At 43.4% G+C, this 22,958-nt stretch overlaps 3 protein-coding genes across 6 annotated transcripts; all 3 read left to right on the forward strand.

The window, feature by feature from the left end:
* The first annotated feature begins 611 nt into the window (after positions 1 to 611).
* Positions 612 to 13,474, forward strand: hoxa3a (homeobox A3a). 4 transcript variants are annotated; one of them, XM_079367944.1, is made up of 4 exons: positions 612 to 672; positions 2,841 to 2,901; positions 6,411 to 6,990; positions 9,176 to 13,474. In XM_079367944.1, exons 3-4 carry the CDS (start codon positions 6,528 to 6,530, stop codon positions 9,961 to 9,963), a joined length of 1,251 nt encoding a protein of 416 aa, XP_079224070.1. In that variant the 5' UTR covers positions 612 to 672; positions 2,841 to 2,901; positions 6,411 to 6,527; the 3' UTR covers positions 9,964 to 13,474. The 4 variants fall into 4 exon arrangements, with proteins under 4 accessions (XP_079224070.1, XP_079224071.1, XP_079224072.1 ...); XM_079367945.1 differs by lacking the exon at positions 612 to 672 and adding an exon at positions 1,403 to 1,540; XM_079367946.1 differs by lacking the exons at positions 612 to 672; positions 2,841 to 2,901 and adding an exon at positions 4,283 to 4,653.
* A 190-nt stretch (positions 13,475 to 13,664) lies between these two features.
* On the forward strand, positions 13,665 to 16,231 carry LOC306839048 (homeobox protein Hox-A2a). Its single transcript, XM_079367522.1, has 2 exons — positions 13,665 to 14,559; positions 15,139 to 16,231. The coding sequence occupies exons 1-2, from the start codon at positions 14,193 to 14,195 to the stop codon at positions 15,873 to 15,875; spliced, it is 1,104 nt and encodes a 367-aa protein (XP_079223648.1). The 5' UTR covers positions 13,665 to 14,192; the 3' UTR covers positions 15,876 to 16,231.
* Positions 16,232 to 20,083: 3,852 nt separating this feature from the next.
* hoxa1a (homeobox A1a) lies at positions 20,084 to 22,109 on the forward strand. Its single transcript, XM_079368182.1, has 2 exons — positions 20,084 to 20,745; positions 21,215 to 22,109. Exons 1-2 carry the CDS (start codon positions 20,139 to 20,141, stop codon positions 21,592 to 21,594), a joined length of 987 nt encoding a protein of 328 aa, XP_079224308.1. The 5' UTR covers positions 20,084 to 20,138; the 3' UTR covers positions 21,595 to 22,109.
* The last annotated feature ends 849 nt before the right edge of the window (positions 22,110 to 22,958 follow it).

A 22,958-nucleotide genomic window follows, 5' to 3' on the forward strand; every position in this document is an offset into this window, starting at 1 on the left:
ATGAGTCTAAAATCCGTGAGTAAAACTTAAATCAGAACCCTAAATCATTAATATTCCTTCCTTTCTGAAGTGCTGAAGGCGAATTAATAAGAGCTGCTCTGCTCCTGTTCCTGTCTTTAAAAAGTTTGCCGCTCAACTTGTAGTTTGAGAAGACAAAGGCTGGTGTGGGTGTGGGATGCTGTCGATGTCCGCCCCACATGATTAATATGTGGTGGGATTTTTCCACGCCCGCTGTTCGGTGTTGACGGAAAACAAGCGCCAAACGGTGCTGAGATTTAGAGCAGCTCTTCCGGGCTGGGACTTTTGGCAAAATCTGCAGTGGTAAAAGCCAGAAATATCTCATGGCACACGCATGGCACGCTCTTTAGACTGGATTTAGTAACATTATTTTGCAGCTTTAGGCAAACTGCAGCAAGAATATGGCTAAATTGGTGCTTTTCCCACCATGCCCTCCTCCCCTCCTCTTTTGCAAAACTTCCTCTACACAAACCTGTAATTTCCCTCAGCTGGTAGGAAACGCGTAAGCGCATGTAGGTCTAATGGGGGTCCATGTTCTGATCAGCGGGGTCGAGCAGCCACACTTTGGTTCCATCACCTCCACTTTCCGGCCCCTGCTGACTGACACGCACCCCTCACGACCACCAGGACGTACAGCCTCCTTGTATAGGACAGGTAAATGTGTGACTTTTGTTTTCAATTTGGCTCAAAGCATGCATGCTTCTAATGATCGAAAACCAGAGGCTACATATACGGTGCTACGATCTAACAGTGGGTCTGAGAGCGGGGGCAATGTTGAGGAAAGCTCTGCGTAACCCTGGCTATATTGTAAAGAGTGGGTGATGAGGAATTATAATGTCATGCTCTAAATGTCGTTTTGTAGGGAAAAAACCCCTTCCATCGCACATAGTGGAGATTTTCACTCTGCAGTGCAAACACTCTGCTTTCTAGCCTGGCTCTGAGCCGCGTCTGTACTTGAAACTCAGCATAATACAGCAGGATTAGCTCTTTCAGCCGCTAACAGGCACAGAATATATGGCACTTTAAACCTGACAGAGTAGTCTTTCCCCCTGAATGGGCGACACGTGGAAAAGCTGCTTCACTGCGAGAGACCTGCTCCTCTGCCAGATACATTGCAGTGTCACATAGCCCTCTTTTTTCTCCCTCCAAACTGATCCGATTCTCCTCAGGGGCAATGACTGCCTCCATTAATGATTCACGGGCTCAAATAAAAGGGATTTAAGTTGACGTTGCGTCACGTGAGCGGGGCGCATAACACTGTGCGATGTTATGGCACGGGGAAGAAAACCAAAGCCCCGGTCTTGCCATATGATGCTGATTATACGCGGGTTACCCCCACTTACCGTGAGGGGAGTCCGGGTTTTGTAGTTTGTTTATCGAGAGGAGAAATAGAGCAAAGAGGCGAGCTGGTGTCGAGAGGATCCCGGGTTTGTGGATGTATTCGACTGCTGTCACGGACATGTGTTTTTCCACGCGGACAGAGTGAGAACGCGAGCTTTGGGAGGATGGATTTTATTTTGAGGTATTTCCGCCGATTGTTCATTACTGTCGTGAGTTATTGCTGCGCGAGGCAGAGGTCAGTCAAAAGGGAGTCTGGGGCTTCTGCAGGGCGAGAAAATAGACCGGTTTAAGCTCTGTATATATCTATCTGTTCATCTATTTGATTCTATGTCGTTAATAAAGCGACACATAGATGGGCCATAAGGATTTAAACATAACTTTTATATTTTTCTGTTTTTGTTAAGAGTCCATCAGGGCCAGTAAGGTTACTATGTTCATTTTATGTCCACTGTGTTAAACGTTTCATTTACATTTGACATTAAACTCAGATTACATCAACAAAAAACAGTTTCATTTTTAATTTTAATTAAACGTTGAATTGCACGACAAGCCATTTGGATAAAGGGCCTGTGCAGCCATTTGTAAATAGAGTAGATATTTGAATATCGGCTTCTAAGTAGAAGAAAAAAAAAAACAGAGCGTGCGGCTGCTCCGAGGGTTCAACCGGTCCTGTAAAACAAAACATCTCGTGTTGTTACGTGAGGTTTTAGTGCGTAAATGATATATCAGACCGAGCGCCATAAAAAAGTCGAGCAAAGCGGTGGGGTTGTGTCGCTCCGCCGGGAAACGAGGATATAATGGGAGACGGAGTGCCATCCAGGATAGCACGGCCGCGCTGAGGTCATGGTGCTCCTGCTTGATTTATGGGCCCGGGGACTTGGGGAAGATGGTGCGCGAAAGCTAATGACTGTTCGATCCGTATGGAGAAAATGCTCACGGGGCATCGGGGAAACTACAAACACGTTATTTGCATATATTAACATTTTATTTTATTAGTTTTTATATACTGATAGGCAGACATATTTGAATGTATTTTTTGATTGGCTGACTAATCTGTGCGATTTTCTTATTGGGTTTTTTTTTCCAGTTCAATTAATTGTTTTTTATTATATTTTGTCTTTGGAAATATTTGTACTTTTTTCCTTTCTGGATATTACTATTCAGTTTTATTTATACTACCAAGACGATGCAGCTGTACGATGCACATAATTCCCTGTAGATAAAGTAAATAAAATAATTATCTAGAAAGTGGATGCAAAATAGTCTAATTAAATTGGGCTGGCCTTTTGTCGGACGTTTGTTGCACCATCTTAAAATGGGCCTAAACAATTACGCTTTATAGGAACACATTTTTATACAGCTCCCTTATAATAAAAGTAATTCATTTTGGAATTTAGAAATCCACACTTAATATGTTATCAATTCAGTGAAAATGTAATTTTATCCTCAGAAAAAATCTAAACATGTATTGTTCCTTACAGAAATCCAGCGGAGTAAATTCAGGCAATCGAACTGTGTCGGAGACACCTTGAACTGCCTTCGGTGAGTACATATATCTTTATTGATTTATGTTATGAATGCTTGATGATGATATCCTTATTCAATTTCTAATAAGTATCCCACACGCCCACCGAAGCACGCACAGGGACAGAGAGGCAGCTTATGGCTTTTACATTTCCTTGTTACAGCAATATGACCAGCGCGAGAGCAATAATTCCTTCTCTTCCACTTGTCTTTGTGGTGTAATTTGTCACTATAAAAGTGACGAGGGGAATCGCAGCCCTTGGAGCGCTGCCTTACTCCTTTCACAAACTACTTTCCATGAAAGCCATCTGCTTTTAGCTGCTGTACTTTACTGGACTGAAGTTTTCAAAATGTTTTCTTTTATCAACGATTTTCCTTTTTTACGCAGGGAACAATACAACCAACACTTCTGACATTTAACCCTGTGCTCCGGGCCACATTACAGAGAGTGACGAATCAGCAGTTTGAAGCACAAAGAAGTAAATAATTATACAAAGTAACTAAAAGAAAAAGCCGAGTTGACCAAAAAAAATCCTCACGCGTGAATTTTTGTCCCACTCACCCTCCTACGCTGTCCGTGGGTTATACCTTTTTAATTGTGTCGATGCATTTCAAGCCTGAAAGAAGCAGAGAAGTTGTAGCTCTGGATGTGTTCTCGAGTAACCGAGAGGACATAAATCTTTTGTTTTTTTTCATGCTGGCTTTTGGCTGGAAAGAAGCAGTATTACCCTGCAGAGGGATTCCCCCTGCTGCCGGCTCTCCTCTCCCCCGATCCTCGCTGCAGGTCCTCCGATCTGCCTTTTGGTGATGAAACTTCTTCCCATTTTTCACACCCGTCTCCCGGTGGGGTTTTCCCTATATATACACACCAAACCCCACTTTGATGTGAAGCTGTTGTGTTTTCTAATCTTTTAAAATATAGATTGTATTCTAGACAGAAAGACTACAGACAGGGAAGAACCAGGCACTTGCAATGAGAACGAATTGTGCGTCCTTGTGTCAAAAGATTGAGGACAATATGCAAAATTGTCGGTTAATGATTAAGCCGCGGATAGAAGCCCCTTTTAAGTCCCGTGGAAATGGAAATGCAGCGTCTGATTCTTCCTTTGTATTCTCCTCTCAATCCGAATTCTCAGTCACTCAGCTCATAACTCTACTGCAAGGCGTGGAGTAAATACCAACAAAAACATCTAAAACACTCACAGAATGGGCTGTTTGTAACGTGTAGTATTTTTTTTCTAGACACTCCGACTCATTTGGTTGGGGGAGGAGGAGAGGCAGCCACTTGATTTGAACTAGCTTTCCAAGGCGCTACCTATTTGCATAATTTTTTTGTCTATGGTGACGCTCTGGTTCGGGGCAGTTCACTGGTGTCTGCATGGTACTGGTGAAGGATCACACAGTCCAGCATAGCCTAAGCTGACTTTAATGTTGATATGAAGCGCTAGCTATATAGAAGGATTAAATCCCGAGGCCAGATAAGTCTTATCTCGCTGACCTGACTTCTTGCTCCTGCTTTCGTAATCTTGGTTTGCCCATCCACGTCGAGTAGAAAAAAAGAAAAGGAAGAAAGAAAAGGGGTTCTCTCGGCTCTTCCCTTTTTGTTGAGGCTGCTAATGCCTGGTGTATGGCAGGGTATATGGTGCTGCTGCTTCACCCAGCCAGTCAGCCCTGCCTGTAAACTTTTTCTCTGGATTACTGCTTTGATCGATTTCGTCGCTGAATGAGAAAGTATCGCTCGGTGCTCTGCATTCGTCGTCAGAGGATAAGGTAAGCAGGGCCAGAAATAGGTTCCCTCGGTTGTAAATGGCGGAGTTTGTGTGTCGCGCTGTGATTTATCACCGTATGACTTAGATCTCGGTTCAGGAAGAGTTCACACACACTGAGTCAGGCAGCCAGATTTCTCTAACACGGAGCCGGCTGCTGCTGCGGCTCCACGTAGAAACACTCAAGTCTGTCATTTGTCTCTCTTTCTCAGCCATTTATGACTATCGCTATGGCTCGCCTGGAGATACCCAGCTCTCTCATATCTTTGCTCAGGTCACAGTGGGTGCACATGACGTGAAGACCCTTTCTTTCAATCTGCGGTCTAGCTGTTTTGGGGGTAAAGCTCAGTATTCATTTTGGACTGATTTGCTCTTGTTATGCACAAATGCAAAATTCCAAATATTATACAAATGTTTATTTAATTTCGTTGTGCAAATGTAATGAAAATGCATTTTCATTCTGCACTAGGACGATAGTCTTCTTTGTCTTTGGACTATGAAAGAAGCAGTTTTAAAAAATTCAAGATACTTGGAGTTATATTTCAATTTGACATATTACGCAAAAGCTATAACACCTGACATTTCAAATGTGAAAACTATAATAAAATACATTATTATTTTTATTATTATTTCTCCAAATAATTTGCTACATTGATTGAGCAACTGTTTATTTAAAGACTCAATGCAGACTAAAAAACAACATGATTTCTGGGCAAACAATATATGAAATAGCGGTTTGAAATTTAATCTGGTATTGCGCGTTTTAACAGCTTTAAAAAGGCGGGCACCATCTATATTTCAATTAATGTTAGATTATGAAAAGTTCACCGTTTCTATTATAGTTAATAGTTTTCCCAATAATCTCTCAGAGGCTGACCTCCATGCTTACCTGCGTGAATGATGGTGCTTTAGCAGCAGTCTCTGGCTGTACCTTTCTGCACCCCTGAGTACCGGACCTAGCTGCTCACCGGGCCGCTCATTCCGGCCCACTGACCCCCATACATCACCGCGCTGGGCCGCCGCGTAGACAGCACCGACAGCAGCCATTATTATGGGCCTGCAAGTAAGAGTTCACTCCTTGATCATGGAGATGCACGGGTGCCTGCCCGGTTTTTCAGGTTTCTTAGGTTTCTTGTGGCCCTTATTTATCTTGCAGAATGTAAAGCAAAGAAAAAGAACAGAATGTGGTTTGTATGTCTTTGCACCAGCTGACCGGGAAGCACTGCGCGCTGACGGCTCTGTCTTCCTTAAGAAATATTTCTGCTCTCAGTAAAAAAACAGAAAAAAGATCTGTATAGGTCTGGAAACAGACGGAATATTCCCACCCACTATGAAGGAAATTAGATGCAGTGCTGACAGGCTTGTTGGTAGAATAACAATAAAACCGAAATATTATTATCCCGTGTAGTAACCCGCTAATCTCTCCCCACAGCATTTTCTGTGAATGTATCTTTGAATTCAGTTTTATTGTTAACAGGCTTTGAGGTTTAAAGTGTCACCCAGTTTCTAGTTAGATCTTAAAATTGATTTGGCAATCTGAACTGCTTTTGAAAAGGTTTTGTTTTGATGTGGTTTGGCACAGATGGTAATACAAGGTTAGTGCGTGCCTTTGTGCCCTGTGTAAGCCAGAAGGTAAACGGTAATAGTCTACAGGACTGCTGGCCCTATCTCGCTTCCATAGTCTCCAGTGTCACGCCTGTATTGAAAAGTAAGATGGATCGCCACCATTTCTTCTCCTCACAGTGCTTCTTGTAACCCTAGGTTCACCCGAGGAGGCCATTGGCGGAGAGGCGTCACGTGACCACGGGGTGCCAATGTTATTCTACAAGGGTGTCAAGACCCTGTCAGTTTCTGAAATAAATATTGGGAAACGGCGAGATGCAAAAGGCAACCTACTACGACAGCTCCGCAATTTACAGTGGCTACCCATATCAAAGCGCAAATGGCTTCAGTTATGATGCCAATCAGGTCCAATATCCCCGCGCCTCTCATGTGGAAAGTGAGTACCATCGACCTGCCTGCTCCCTACAGTCTCCTGACGGCTCCGTGGCTCTGCAGAAGCCAGGGGAGATAGCGGAGAGCTGCGACAGGACCACAGCCATTCAGGCGGCGCAGTCTAAGGTTCATCCCGAAAGCAATCAACCACAGGTGCCGGTGTCAGGCCCACCCCCTCCCTCACAATCCCCCGGTGCTATCAGCCATATCACGAGCAACGGGTCCAGCCAGCCAAGTGCCAAGAACGGCTCCCCGACCTCAACCACCCGCAGCAAACATATCTTCCCCTGGATGAAGGAATCCCGCCAGAACACCAAGCAAAAACCAGCCAGTAGCTCCAGTTCAGGTAAAAACTTATTTCACGAAGCCAATTAATCTTATAGCCTAACAAGAGAGTTTTGTTAAGGAGGGACTTCATGCTATAGGGGGTGTAGGTGGGTGGTCAGGTGGGAGGGAGGAGACAACAGGTGAATTTAAAAGTTGATTTATTTTCCGGAATGAACCTCACTTTTTTTACTTAAACTGTTGCCTCACTCAGATATGATATTATATTGTTCACCGTCGTTGGAGTCAGGTTTATCATATAAATAACTTTCAATTATCTTAAGGCACATCAGACAAAAGCTATCACAAACTACGTTCGGCGTTACTTCAGTTGTCAACATTGTGCAACTTTCTTGAAATGTCCCCAAAATAGTCTCATTCACATTAAATCCGATATACAAAATATACCATGCATGATCAACATGAACAAGATCCCACCATTTGTCTGCCCTGCAGCTGACCTGTCCCTACTGTAAACACACATCTCCACTGATCACACAATGTTCCCACAGAGTCAACAAACAAACACGCACAACAGTTGTTTCAGTTTGTCCTGATGTTTTGATTAGAGACTTGAAGGGTCAAAAGAGAGGGCTAAGGCCTTTTAATTTACAAGGTGGAACCTAAAAAATATCAGAGAATGTCATGTTCCCATGACCTTATTTTGTAAAATATTGTGATAGCTTTCCAGGTTGTGTTCAGGCATCATTATAACGTGGATTGTTGGACGATTTCATTTGTTTGAATTAAACAGTACAGGACTAAAACGTAAAGCACGTTTTACGCACAAAGATCCAGGTGTTTTAAGGAGAGAACACACACACACACACACACACACACACACACACACACACACACACACACACACGTTTTATTTTAGGATTCTTTGACATGTGAGTACTTATGGAACAGCTTTTACGCATTTTCTGGCAATCTTCTGGGAACGAGAAAAACCAAAGGTCAGGGTAAGGATTTCATGTTTTTGTCTTGCCAAGGGTTAACCGAATAAATTATAGATTCTTAACTAACTAATAACCTATAATTGCTCTCAGTGATAATCTACTCCAACTGCTAAAATTCAACATGGTGTGGTGATTATACAGTTTAAGGACATACGCACACAAATATGCAAGCTACTGATATACATTTAGATAGAAGCTTTGTTCATTTGGGTTGGGGAATGTATTCTTCTTCTGTATTTGTTTCGAAAATTGATATATCATTATATTACATTCAATTGTTTTATCACAACACATTGAGGTGTTAGATGTTTTTAAAGCATCAGAAAAACACAGAAAAAGCCGAAAACAATAATCCTGTCCTTTACAGACGTTTACCAACTCATCCTATTTCATAATTCTACTCAAAAGACTTTTGAAAAATGAATTATAAATAATCATGCAGTAATAATTCTTGTCATAAGTGAGGCTCTAATACATGAGTGTTCCTCCTATTCCTCGTCTAAACCTCGCTTTCACGTCTGTTATGACCTAATGACTCAGGTAATGTCATTCTGCATTCCTTTTGCTTCATGTTTGGATGACAGGTAGTAAAATGAATTAAGTGTTGGCCACGTGCCACAGCAGTTAGTAGACCAACGCCTTGCTGCTCTGCAGCCAAACTCCAGCTTCTTAGAGAGTGAGGTTTATCAGCGAGGGCGAGGCGAGCTCCTACACCCTGAGGAATACATAATGCTTGTGTTTGCATTACGCGTGTGCTACTCAACACACACACACACACACACACACACACACACACACACACACACACACACACACACACACACACACACACACACACACACACACACACACACACATATTTATATATATATAAAATGCACGTTATGTAAATGCATAAATGCGCTGATAGTCATATGTACGGAGCCTCATGATAACTTCTGTGCTCATACATATGAAGCATATTTATAAAAATATAGTGACGTTTGTAACACGTGGCAGCGCCCACGTGCAACCACTTGGGTAAGAAAGACAGAAAGAGTCTAAATAAACTGATAAACTCCTAAATTAGAAGGGTTATGAATGTGCTTTTGGTTTAGGATCCCCTCCCCCATCAACGTCCAGTTATCAGCTGTGAGTTTGGTCACAGTTTGATTTTACTCTCACTCTCCTGTCTCTGTACCTCTCTTTCCAATCTGTCTGTAATGGATTACTGATTGACACCCCTCTTCTCATCCTCTCTGACAGTGGAGAGTTGTCCTGGAGACAAAAGTCCTCCGGGGTCAGCAGCGTCGAAGAGGGCCAGGACAGCTTACACCAGTGCACAGCTAGTGGAGCTGGAGAAGGAGTTTCACTTTAACCGGTACCTCTGCAGACCGCGAAGGGTGGAGATGGCCAACCTGCTCAACCTCACAGAGAGACAGATTAAAATCTGGTTCCAGAACCGCAGGATGAAATACAAGAAAGATCAGAAAGGCGTCGGGATGATGCCCTCTCCTGGTGGGCAGTCCCCTCGGAGTCCCGTGGGCCCTGCCTCTGGTGGTGGAGGCGGTGGGGGAGGTGGAGGATACCTCAACTCTATGCATTCTCTCGTAAACAGTGTACCTTACGACTCCCAGTCGCCAACCTCTTACAATAAACCTCATCAAAACGCGTACGGTATGGCTACTTCATACCCCCCTCCTTTGAACAACTGCCCGCCCTCCCAGAAGAGGTATCCCGGGACCGATTCGGCCACGCCCGAGTATGACGCGCACCCTCTCCAAGGCAATGGCAACTACGGGACGCACATGCAGGGTAGCCCTGTTTATGTCGGCGGAGGTTACATGGACTCAATGCCTAACTCTGGGACCTCCGTTTTCGGTCTAACCCACCTCTCGCACCCACCGCCTGCAAACATGGACTACAATGGAGCGATCACAATGGGCAACAGTCAGCATCACGGAGTGTGTGATCCCACACCGACGTACACAGACCTTACGCCGCACTACTCTCAGGGAAGAATCCAGGAAGCGCCCAAACTGACGCATCTGTAGCGGTGGATCACTCCGCCCCATTGTCTTATTCACCTCCAGACACATCACTGCTTTTTTTCTGCGCCCACTCACGGCTTCCACCTCCCCCTGCTTTTGTTTATAATCACTATAGTTTGATGTGTGAAGTAGCGTAGGATAAATAATCACGACTTGCTTGAATTTTCTCTATTTTCTCGTGTCATTGGCTGTAGAGCGGGAGGGAGGGAGGGGGCACCGTATACGCATAGGCCTATTTAATCTTTTTTTTTTTTTTTATATTGTTTTAAATTGAATCTCAAACAGGGTATTATGAACATATGTTATTCATTTTAATGTGAACTTGTCTGTATTTTATTTATCCGCAGTTGAAGAATTGTGTTTTGCATTTTGTTGCACTTGTGAAAGGATCCTTCAGAGCCACGAGCTGGGATTGTGAGGACAACACTTTTTTTAAAAGAAGGGTCACGGGCTTACATGACACAACCTCCCATGCTTGTGTGGTCCAATTTCTAATATTATTTATTTAGTTGGGTGTAAAGATCAAGGAGTCCTTTAGTATTATTTGACACCTCACCGATCTGTGTGGGGAGAAGGTTTGTGGGAAAGTGGCGTCTCGGTCCTTCTACAGCCTATAGTCAGCAGCAGCAGCAGCAGCAACAACAACATCTTACCATGTTGTTAATACAGGCTATGCTTCAAATTGTTCTTCTCCCTCAGTGAGGTGTTTTCTTTTCTCAGCGAATGTTAAATCAATCAGTGATGCAATAAGGGTGCAAAGAAGGACACGTTTCTTTATTGAAGATAAAAGAAACACACATTTCATTTTTTTTGCGATGTCATACATTCCATGCTGCTCCAGTCCGAAGAAATAAATAAAAAAAACAATGAAATATAATTGCAGTAAAGCTAGTAGTTTTAATTAAGATGCATCAGAAGTATTTCACATGATCACATGTTTCTTAGATAAAAAATATCAAAACATGTTTCAGGTTTTTCCATCATTATATTTATTATTAATGTTATACAAACTGATTGTTTAGAATGATAAAGATGATGGTATGAAAGAAAATTCATAACATTTTGGCAACATTTATAAGCGTCCTTAAAAACATTAGTAGCCTAAATCTATGGTCAGTAAATAAATGGAGCTTTACAATTGTTACAGTATTAATGCATACACGTCACGTGAAAGAAAATGATACAATTAATATTCGTCAACATGAAAGGAAATTACCGCAGACAAAAACAAATACTGAAAAAGGCTACTTGTTTTTTTTCCTCCCCTGCTCTTGATTCGACGTGAAGTCAAACTCTCCGGTGGCCTCCTTCCCTCCTCTCTTCTGCGTGGGCACATCCATAATAATAAAAATGTCACACTGGCCCGTCATGGACATTCTGCGAGAGACAAACTATATGAGAAATCGTTTGGGAAAAAAAAGATCTGAAATATTCAGTCAGTCAAATTCGAACAGGGATCATACACAGAACTCGAATCATTCTAAAGCTTATTTTGTTCTTGCTGTTATTGTCCTGATTTGCAGAAAAACTGATCATACAACGCCTCAGTTCTGTGGATGGTTAAAGCACATTATGAATGCTTAACTTAAAAACGAGACGTTTATTTTGTTAAAATGAAGTGTATAATTACATTTTGTTTTTCGATATTATTCAATTGAAATCGGTGTCATTAATTACAGTCGTTTCTCCGCATTGCTGAATTGTAGAAATGCAAAATACACGGAGCTAAAATATGATTTATTTTGTAGTAAATCTTGGGTTATTTGAGAATCATTTCTAATCTCAAGGCCCTTTCCCCCAAATTTCTAAAATCTCTGTCTTCCATATTTCCTCTTTTTTGTAAAAGGTTTTTTTGTTTGTATTTGCACTAATATTCCTTTCTCTGATTTTGCATTTTGAATAATTTCAATGTGATTGATATAAAAGGGCACGAACATTAGCAGCCCTGACATATGGTTAGCAGGAAAACCTAGAACAATTGCACCATGGTGTGCCACAAAAAAAGCTGATGCATTGAGTATTTCTGCATCCAACACACACGCACACACAGACAAACACGCGCACTCTTATACACAGCCAGATACTGATTTGACCCATATGCGCCGTCCGCAGGTAGCATATAAATAACGTTTTTAACTGAAACAGAAGATTTTGCATTTCTGTCATTGCATATCCCTCCGTGGGAACGAGGTCTTAAATCAATCCTGCTAGAAGACAAGTGTGTAGGACAGGCTGGGCTCAACTAAAAGCCGCCACCCACTCCTTTCCGTGCACACAAAGCCAGTGCGTAATTCCAAAAAAGCCATCCATCTCTTCCCCTAGCAACTCCACAAAGTCTGGTCCCTCTTCATAAACCTCCACGTCTAACTAAATAGTACAAAAAAAATTCGTTCTGCAAAAAAAAAAAGATTTAAAAAAAAATGTAAAAGACAAAAGCCAGGTGGGGAAGCTGCCTCGCCCTACTCACCGCTGGCGCACTCATACCTCCTCCTTAAAAAAGGGAAATGGTTGCATCTTGTGTAGCTGGATTCTTATTTATCTTCTAAAAAAATCCCTCCAGCGACAGCCCGGCTACAACTGTGAGCAGAAACTGGTTCTAATCTGAGTGGCCAGTGTTTCTCGCCGCTTCCTGGCTGCATTTGATCCGGGGGAGAGTTAGAAGCCTTAAATGTGTTGTGAGGGCACCAAGCTGTCAGACCTTTTGGCGAGTAAGATTGATCGCGCGAAGCCTTCCAGGACTCTTTGTTTGGTATATAAGCAACAAACTGAGAGAGGTCTACCACTTCTCCTCTTCCTCTTTCATATACTTATTATAAGAACTTAAAAAAAATTACAACATGTAGCCTGCAACTTGACGAAAAACACACCGAATGTGTCTTTCACAGACTACTCTGGAAGGACTACACCGCTGCAACGCTGCGGGAAACAACCATTCAATAACAATTTAATCTCCATAATAACGCTGCGAATGGGCTCGTTGTAAATGGTCGATTGTAGACGTGTTATTGTTTGCTTGATTGTAATTTATGCTGAAAATACAGTGATATGCTTTTATTAGTATTGTAACTACAGTCCTCTCAGTAACCCCAGTAGTCTGATTGACGGCTGAGAACATGAAGATGAAAGCATTATAAACAGTCCTAACATTCGAACATTTCAGTGAAAATTTAGTAAATTATAACAGCTTTTGGTTATTGGTGGAAAAACCGTTTTAACAACATGAAAGAAATCAGGTGTTTCTCAAACCAACTGTGATATTTTTATAGTAAGGCACATGGGTGCCCATAAACTTTTCATAAAAATGTCGAATAAAAAGCGACGTGCTTTGATATTGAGGCATCTTACAAAGGCGTCTAATTAAACACTGTTTATAAGTGCACATGGCCACACACTTATTAGTATCTGTTCACAAGTTTTGTAAATCTTATCTGTAAATGTTTAACAGCTGTTATGGGATGAAATGGTCTGACTGTGTCATATCCGTCAGAATTAACTTAATGGATTGGCTTTTTATTGCAACACATGTCAATGGATGCACTGCATATTTCATTGTTATGCAACTGCAAAGAAGCACAGCTATCCTGCAGTCATTGAGCAGGCTGGAGTTGGAGTTTGCTTCTAAATATCAATTTTTAGGGGTTATGTTTTCTCCATCTGAAGGCAGACTCTTGCCTGTATGAATAGCTACTGGTGTGAAATGGTGAGTGTGTGTGTGGGGTGGGGGCGTTCTCGACTGACATCTTCAAACAATACGAGAAAGAGGAGTGCACGAATCCGCGCACACCAGGCTGGGCTGCTTCCCTGTAATAGTGAGCGTCAGCCATTCTTAAAAACACACATTTTGTGGCTTAGTGGAGTGGACTGGAGGGGCGCGAGGAGCATAAACTGAGCGGACAAAGATGTAAATAAAAACAGCCATCTCTCAGCTGAGCGAGGCGTTCTTCAGCAGAGTTTTTGGATCAATCAGGGAGACAGGGGCTTCTTTTGATTAAACCCCAAATTGTCATTGGGCAGAGGTAATCATGTGACAGGCAATTCGGTCCAATTTCAACCTTGTCTCCATGAATTCAATAGTTTAACACTAGCTCGGTCCCCATACGGCCGTAATCAGTGAAATAGAAAAAACACCACCAGGAGATTTTTTTAATGATTTTTTCTTCCTCGTCCTCACTGAGCTGCAACATTTCTAAAATATACGCGTGCAAACTTTCCTCGGCTCTCAGGGAGCGGAGATGAATTACGAATTCGAGCGAGAGAGCGGTTTTATCAATAGTCAGCCGTCGCTTGCTGAGTGCCTGACATCTTTCCCCCCTGTCGCTGACTCATTTCAAAGTTCATCAATCAAGAGCTCGACGCTTTCACGCCCGACACTGATTCCTCCTCCCTTTGAGCAGACCATCCCCAGCCTCAACCCGGGCAGCCATCCGAGGCACGGCCGGCCCAGGCACAGCCCCGACGGATGCAGCCCGCTGCCCACAGCCTCCTTACCCCCGGAGTACCCGTGGATGCGCGAGAAGAAAGCGTCCAAGAGGAACCACCTGCCGACCTCCACCACCACTACCACAATATCTAATGGACCCGTGTGCTTCTCCCCGAAAGGTGGGTTCATTTTAGAGCTCTTTGATCAAAAGTGTTCCCTATTTGAAGCTAATAGAGCCTAGGCCCTTCCCTTTAAAATAATACAAAAAACAGGTTTATTTTTATACTGATAGTTAGTAGGTATAGTGAGTGGTGATTGTTTAAAATCAAGAGGGAAAAAGTTTGGGTAAAGTTTGGTGATGTAAGATGATTTATTCCCCGGGCCGAAGCACAGTTTTGATGTGTGACAGTAATGAAGAGTGATGGAGTGCCGTTGCCGAGGAAGGCAGATGGAGCATTCATTAGAATCCCACACCAGCTTGGACATCACTGCTTTTATGCTGTTTGCTTCACGCACATGCTGCACCTTATTTTAAGCATAACAGTATGATTCGTATCTTAAGGTTGCATGATTCTCTGGTCAAAAGGTTTATAAGCTCGGGCCAGTAAAGCTCCAGCGGCCATTTTACTGCAGCTTGCTGTCAGCCTCTCTCTGGTGGTTTGTGGGAGCCATAATGTTAGATTTACGGGCAGCAGGGTTATGTAACTGTTGTGTCCAGAGTTTTTAATCCCATGCTACCGTGTGTGCTTGTTTTCCAGGCTCGCCTGAGATCGTGGAGAGCGCCGGAGGAGGCGGAGGCTCCCGGCGGCTGAGGACAGCGTATACTAACACGCAGCTGCTCGAGCTGGAGAAAGAGTTCCACTTCAACAAGTATTTGTGCCGACCAAGGAGGGTTGAGATAGCGGCCCTGCTAGACCTGACCGAGAGGCAAGTTAAAGTGTGGTTCCAAAATCGGCGCATGAAGCACAAACGGCAGACGCAGAGCAAGGAGAACCACAACGGAGAGGGGAAAGGGCCGTGCGCCGAAGACGGCATCCACAGTGAGGAGGAGGAGGAGGACGACGAGACGGGCCCCCTGTACGAACGGAGTGGGGCCCTGCTGGAGAGAGATACCTGCTCCTTTCAGAATAACTCTCTCGGCTCCTCGCAGCACCTCCACAATAGCGAGGCTTTGGGTTTTGCTGCTGCGCCGCTGAACAGCAATGACAAAAATCTGAAACATTTTCCCAACCCGTCACCCACTGTTCCGGGATGCATGTCAACAATGGGCCCCGGCTCGGCATCTGGCCCGGACAATGGCAACAGTCCCCCGACCCTGGATGTTTCTTTACACGATTTTCAACCTTTCTCCTCGGATTCCTGCCTTCAGCTCTCCGACGCAGCCTCACCGAGCCTGTCAGAGTCTCTGGATAGTCCCGTGGACATTTCCACGGACAGTTTCTATTTTTTCTCGGAGTCTCTAACTACAATCGACCTGCAGCATCTGAGTTATTAACTGAAATCAATCACAGTAATTATTTTTGTTCTTTTCGGGACACTAAAAATCAGACTTGGGTGGTATTAACTCTGGTGTTATTTGTATATTGGCACATTTAGTCTGTTGATATTTGACTTGACGATTAATACAAGGTAAGGATGGAATTAAATCACTGAATTAGTTTAAATCAAAGTTGCAGTTACCATAACAAATTAAGTTCTTGAAATGGAAATTATGAGTGTGTGTTTGTGTGTGAGGCTGTGTGTGTGTGTTTGTAAATAATTATACAATATTAGGCCTATGGAACCTGGTCTTTTTTATTTTTGTATAGCTTCCAATGTCTCGGATATTTTTGTTAGAATACAAATAACTTGCTACAATCTCCTTTTCTCTGTTTTTTTCCGAGTCGTTTCTTTTTTCTATTCAAAGATTGAACAAGTGTGTTTGCATTATTCATGTCTACAGAATGAAAATATATCAAAAGTATAGGGCACAGAAGGATAGGGACGTTATGCAAATATTGACAACAGGTTGGTGATAAATATAGACGGCGTTGAGTTGTGGAGGCACATGTTTGAATTATAATAGGAGCCAATAGTGGAAATTATTTTTTTAAAGACGGCTTGTTTAAATAACATAACTAAAATATAATAAGTTTGTATCTTTTTTTGCATAAAAACAATAGCTTTGACTTTATTATTAATATTATGTTTCGTGTTACTATTTTATTATAACTGCTAATGAGCTGGTATAGTTAACATATGATGCAAAGTAGTCATTTTATGCTAAAGTAACTCTTTGATTTATTTAATATAAGCACTAGTCATTTTCCGTTTAAAACTCCTAACATGAGATTTTTTGTATTTCCACCGTGAAACTTCATACTTTTGAAGAGTAAAAGCAACGGGTCTAGCCTGGCAGGGCTCTAAACATTGCGAGCATTTTGGAGGCGAATGGCCGAGCCATGTTTGCCTTCAGGAGCTCATAAATCACTCCGTGGCATGAATGGGACGGACATTAAGAAGACCAATTGTGGCGTAATGTGCACAAATAAAACCCCACTTACATTTTCAGACGGGACTCCTCAATTCCTACGCTAAAAAGGGGCTGAGTCTCGACATGCGTTTGGTCATAATTCATTTTTATAGCTTGTTTAAACACGGCTCTGGCACGGCCACATCGGGAGCATGCAGAAGCTGCCTGCAGATTAAAGGCTGCACTATTTCCCTCTGTGCAAATAGACCAAACTCCAAACAGACTACTTGTGGACTACTTGTATTTTATCAGCCAACATTTACTATAATAGCTGCAGAGGGGGTTTTCACTTAAACAATATCTGGCCTACTTTTTAAATACATTTTGTGCGTTTTGGGGGGATATGGAGCAGATTTTGGAAATCTTTAAAGTTCAATACATTAGATTATTAAAGGACTTGCTTTATAGTATTGCACTTGCGTTGATTTATGGGAAACCGATATTGTTGTGCACGACTCGACTTGCTCACTGCTATTCTACTTTAGCTTTTGTTCGAGGAAAAATAGAAAAGAAACCACAGGTTGCGTCACAAATCAATCCACCAACTCCACACGTACAATTTCCACGAGCGCCAGAGTTCAGGAGCAAGTTATCGAATAATCTAGAAATCATAAGCAGCCCATCGACTCCCTCGACATTAGCCTACCGGTTAACTGCAGTGTCTGTGTGTTTAAGGAGGGGGTTGTTCGGGTTAAAAGGAGAGGGGGTGATCCTCTACACTCCTGTGACTTACACACAGTTCCACAAACCCAGTATAACCAAATCATTCCGAGACAGCGCGCCTTTTCGGCGCACATGTGAGCACACAAAGAGCAAAGAAAGCTCGAGGCCTGGTGAAGTTTCCACATGCAGCAGGATCCTCTACGCCCTCTCACTCAGTGCAGAGGCAGCTGCGAAGACAGACAGGGGTGGAGTGGGGGTGAGAGAGGAGGGGTGGTTTATTGACCCTTGCGCTTTTTTTCTTCAGTGGGAACTTTGCATCACCTACTCACTTTATTTAGCATTCCACAAGCTTGACGTATATAAGAGTTTAAAAGACGGAAATGCCGATTACTTTTTAGAAAATGTACTTTGTTTAGAAACTTTACTACAGTAAGATTGACAGGAGCATGCTCCATGAAGTGTCCTTTGAAATGAAAAGTCATGTGCAACTCTTTAGTAAAAAAACAAAACAAAAAAAAAACAAAGTGCAACAAAACTGTTCCAAAGCCGGTGGCGGAGACTACTTTTACTGAGGGGGCCAGGCGGTGGCCAATTGTTTTCAGGGGCACATTTAACCCAGGGCAAATAGACAACGATTTTTTTCTTATCTTTATTAATATTGAATTATACAAAATAATAGGTGGGGGTGGGGGTAATGTTATTGGGGCACTGGCCCCTGTTGGCCTATGCCTAGAACCACCCATGTCCAATGCAAACATATTACCATTAGAGTCAGATTGGCCCCTGGTATATGCAATATTGTCTAAACAACAACATGTTGATGTGATTAATTAGTATAGAGAATAGCCAGATATTATCAATATAAATTTATAGGCTTGGGTGTTCAGTGTCTTTTTCTGTTATGTATCTATCTATCTATCTATCTATCTATCTATCTATCTATCTATCTATCTGTCTATCTATCTATCTATCTATCTATCTATCTATCTATCTATCTATCTATCTATCTATCTATCTATCTATCTATCTATCTATCTATCTATCTATCTGTCTGTCTGTCTGTCTGTCTGTCTGTCTGTCTGTCTGTCTGTCTGTCTGTCTGTCTGTCGTCTACCTACCTACCTACCTACCTACCTACCTACCTACCTACCTACCTACCTACCTACCTACCTACCTACCCTCGTTCCTTCCTTCCTTCCTTGCTTGCTTGCTTTAGAAATGCTTGGTGTTTTCACACGGACTGCCAGTGGGGGCGCTCATCCCCCCATGTGAGCCTCTCTTCCTCCCCCTCTCTTTTCCTTCCTCAGTGAAAGGTTGACTCTGTTGCCTCACTGCAGCTCTCCCACGCACTCACCCTATTTCCCTCTCAGTCTTTATCCCCTCTCGCTGCACAGCTTTCTGTGGCCATTAATTTCTCCAATAGCTTTATTTGATGAACTTAACAGGATAATCAGCCCACACTCGCACCTCGGGCTATATGTGCACATTATAGCTCCACGACGGAGCTCGCATTATCACATCATTTGATCACTATACATACATAATGAATACATGTGGGAGTGAAATCAGAGTAGATTGCAGACCCCACGACCCCGGGAGGGAAAAATTAATACCACATCATATGATTGTTAATATGTTGCCTTGTCTTTACATCACCTGCGACCTCTCTGAAGAGCTGAAAAGCAGCCAAATGTTTCTAACACGACCTTGGTAGGGGAAAAAAAGTCACAATTGAAAACGCTGTCTGACTTTTGTGTTAGGAGTGAAGACTCTATGCCTCTCCTTCAATGTCACACTGTGAAAATATTTGCTGAGCGAATCCCTCACAGAGTTAAAGCGTGAAACAGTTCGCATTGGAATGGGACATTGAAAGCTCACAGCCTGAGGCAATCTCTCTCTCCCAGACACACACGCGCGCGCGCGCGCGCGCACACACACACACACACACACACACACACACACACACACACTGAGCCATTCATCTATTCGGAAGAGAAAGACACTATTATACAGATGGCATCACACGCACAGAGGGCACATGCACTACCTTCTGCCCGCAAACTAATACATTTACGCATACACCTATTCTCCTCCCTGTTCCAAAAATATCGTACCTGAGGTCAGAGTGCAGGTCTTCCTCGTGGAGAGGTTGCACAGGGTCAAACATTAATCTTTCCCCGGGTTGAGAGCGCATATCGGTCGGCCGCCGTTCTCCGCTCTTTATGCGACCCCGGAGCTGTCCGTCGCCGTCTGCCTCCCAGCTCATTGTTTGCTCGGCCAATACATTAGTGGCGACGCGCGTCACCTTGATCGACGAGTGCCTGGAATTTAAATAGCCACTCAAACACCAATCTGTCACCGGCTGAGGGGATAAGGACAAGTGCCTCACTGGCTGACCCGGGGCCCACGTGACAGTACCCGTTCATTGATATCGGCCCTTGCGCCCCCCTCCTCCTTCTAATCAGGACTGAGTATAGGTAAAGGTTGGCACGGTCACTCAGGGTAAGAGGGGGAGAGAGAAAGAGAGATTAGAGGGTGTCTGTTCAGCGGATGGTCCCTCGGTCCCGGTAGAAGGATGCTACAATGAGCAGCTTCTTAGACTACTCAGTGATGAGCGGTGAAGGTGGCTCCTGCTCTGTCAGGGCTTTCCACTCAGACCACGGGATTACAACTTTCCAGTCGTGCGCGGTGACTGTCAACAATTGCGGAGCGGATGAGCGTTTCATGGCGAGCAGGGCTTCCCCTGACATAATCCCTCACCAGCCCGGGCCATACCAGACTACCGCGGGCTCGCTGGGTCTCGCTTATGGGGCCCATCCAGCCTGCAGCTCCAGCTATGCACCCCAAAGTTTCTGCACTACGTTTAACCACTACGCGCTCAACCAGGAAGTAGACTCGGGAGCAGGTTTCCCCCAGTGCGGCCCACTGATGTACTCTGGTAACATTTCCTCCCCCATGGGCTCTCAGCATCGCCAAGGTTACAGCGCAGCACCCCTGGGCCAGCTGCAGTATGCCCACGCTGCATATGGCGGCGGGCACGAGCAAGTAACACCTTTTCCTGGATGCTCAAACCCACTGTCGCCTCTGCACGCGGCTCATCTGGAAACATGTTGCTCACCTCTGTCCGAAGGAGCATCTTCTGCACAAACCTTCGACTGGATGAAAGTCAAAAGGAACCCCCCAAAGACAGGTGGGTCCCTATTGGTGTCTTATAATCAACACCAGCTATGAAAGTATCCAAACTCTTTAAATATGATTGGATAAGACATAATGGTAGATGTTTTCATATTGCAATATACTAAACTTAAAAATGTTCAAGTTCTGGATTTAATGTTTTCTTTTCTGCCTATGACTTGCGCCTTATACACGTCATAACATTTTATGCGTCAGTGTTACTTTGGTAAGGCCTATATAAAAAAATTAATCTAGCATGTATGAAGTTCCCTGACTAGCAAAAATGGTTAATATTTCTTAAAATGTGCTATTTGGTCATTTACAGGTTCTTTTTAGTTACATAAAAGTTGCTCTTTGTTGCTACTTCAATCGTAACGGTTGCTCCATGGCACCAACATTTATAACTCCTGTTTGCTGTGAATATAGAAGACATGCTGGGTGACTATATTCTGCAAGCTCACTGTGATCTGTATCATTGTCAGTAGGCAGGTCTGGAGAGTATGGCTATGGGGGTCAGCCCAACACGGTCAGGACCAACTTCACCACGAAGCAGCTGACTGAGCTGGAAAAAGAGTTCCACTTCAACAAGTACCTGACACGAGCACGGCGAGTTGAGATCGCTGCTGCTCTTCAGCTTAATGAGACTCAAGTCAAAATCTGGTTCCAGAACCGCAGGATGAAGCAGAAGAAGAGGGAGAAAGAAGGGCTGCTGCCGTCCAAATCTACACTCTTAGACCCAGGAGAGAGGATTCAAGATAAAATAGACGATGCAGAGTCAGAAAAGTCAATCTCAGCCCCCTCGACTCCGTCTCCTACATCCTCCTCTGTCTCCTCATCAGGGGCTGATCCTTACTCCTCCAGCTAAACTGCCTCTTTACCTCTTTGGCCCAAAAGCGGCCTGTCTATATCAAAGCTCATAACCAGTGTACAAGCCAAAGTCATGGTGGATGGAGAGCATTTGTGAACCCATGGGTTAGTGGAGTATTTAAGATTTTGGACAGTAATGTGGACCTCTTTTGGGTGAAAGATTTGTTTTATATTGTGTACTATGTTCACAAAACGCTTTCTTTGCTGTCCACTAAATGTAGGTCCTGTGTCTATACTTACTTTAAAACTTCATCAGACATTTTTCAGATGATTGTTGCTTTGAAGTCTACACACCCAAACAAATACCTCAAATGTGCCAAAGTTGTGCGTCATGGCCTCGGCCTGGCTTATTGCACTGGATGTCCATAATTAGGCATTCCACAATCAAAGAGATGGCCTCTTGTATATATCCTTATAGAGTACATTCTTATTTACACCCTTAATCACTTTATGTTTAGGACGGCTGTATGTCAGTGCGTTTGTCTGAATGCCTATTGTGTGAGATTGCATGATGCGTAATGCTTTCATGTATTATTTGCAGGGCGCTGAGTTTTATCAGTTAATGAGCCGGTTATGTTTGGCCACGTCTGTTCCATACCTGTAAGTGTTGTCTGTATAATCTAGTTGAGCAGTATGTTTTGTCCAGAGAGACGTTTACGGGTCAATCATGTGTATTAAAGTGCGTTTCCCTCTAAAAAAGATTTCTCTTTGTCACTGGTGAGCGGAAGTCTTTGGAGACACAATGGCCTCTTGGAGAGGATTCTCAGAAGAGTTCAAAAGCAAATCTTCTCACACAACCATTATTTTAATTGTTGTCCATGTTCATATCGTTTGAGAGGCTGCACGTCTCTCGTTTATGCATCGCAGAGTCTCTCAATGTATGCTGTCGCGCGCGCTCTCATCCCTGGGGATAAGAGTTATTGACATAATAAAGGCATGTTTATCCACGGAGGAGATGAGAACGCGGACGTCAGCGTCATTTGTGATGACAATCTTATCGAGCTCTCGGCTTATTGAGGGGACAAAAAAGAAACTCTATTGATTAAAACATCGAGGTTAGGCTATCGACAAGGATGGCGCTCCACTGGCCCTGTCAGTGTTAACTCTACAGTCCCTCCCGGGTCACATGGAGGTGTCATCATCCACACCTGACGAGTTAACAGTGAAAAGTTACAGCACTTAATGTCACATACTCAGCTACACAATTGAACTTTGGATAGAGTTACTATCGAAGGTCACGTCAACCCCTGATTGTTAATCTCTTTTGAAAGATTAGTATAGATGATCATATAAACATAAAACTTAACCTACTCTTAATTTGGAACAGTATTTATCTACGTACATAAGTAAGCGTCCTCGGTT

Source organism: Symphodus melops, assembly GCF_947650265.1.
Source record: "Symphodus melops genome assembly, chromosome: 18".
Lineage (NCBI taxonomy): Eukaryota > Metazoa > Chordata > Actinopteri > Labriformes > Labridae > Symphodus > Symphodus melops.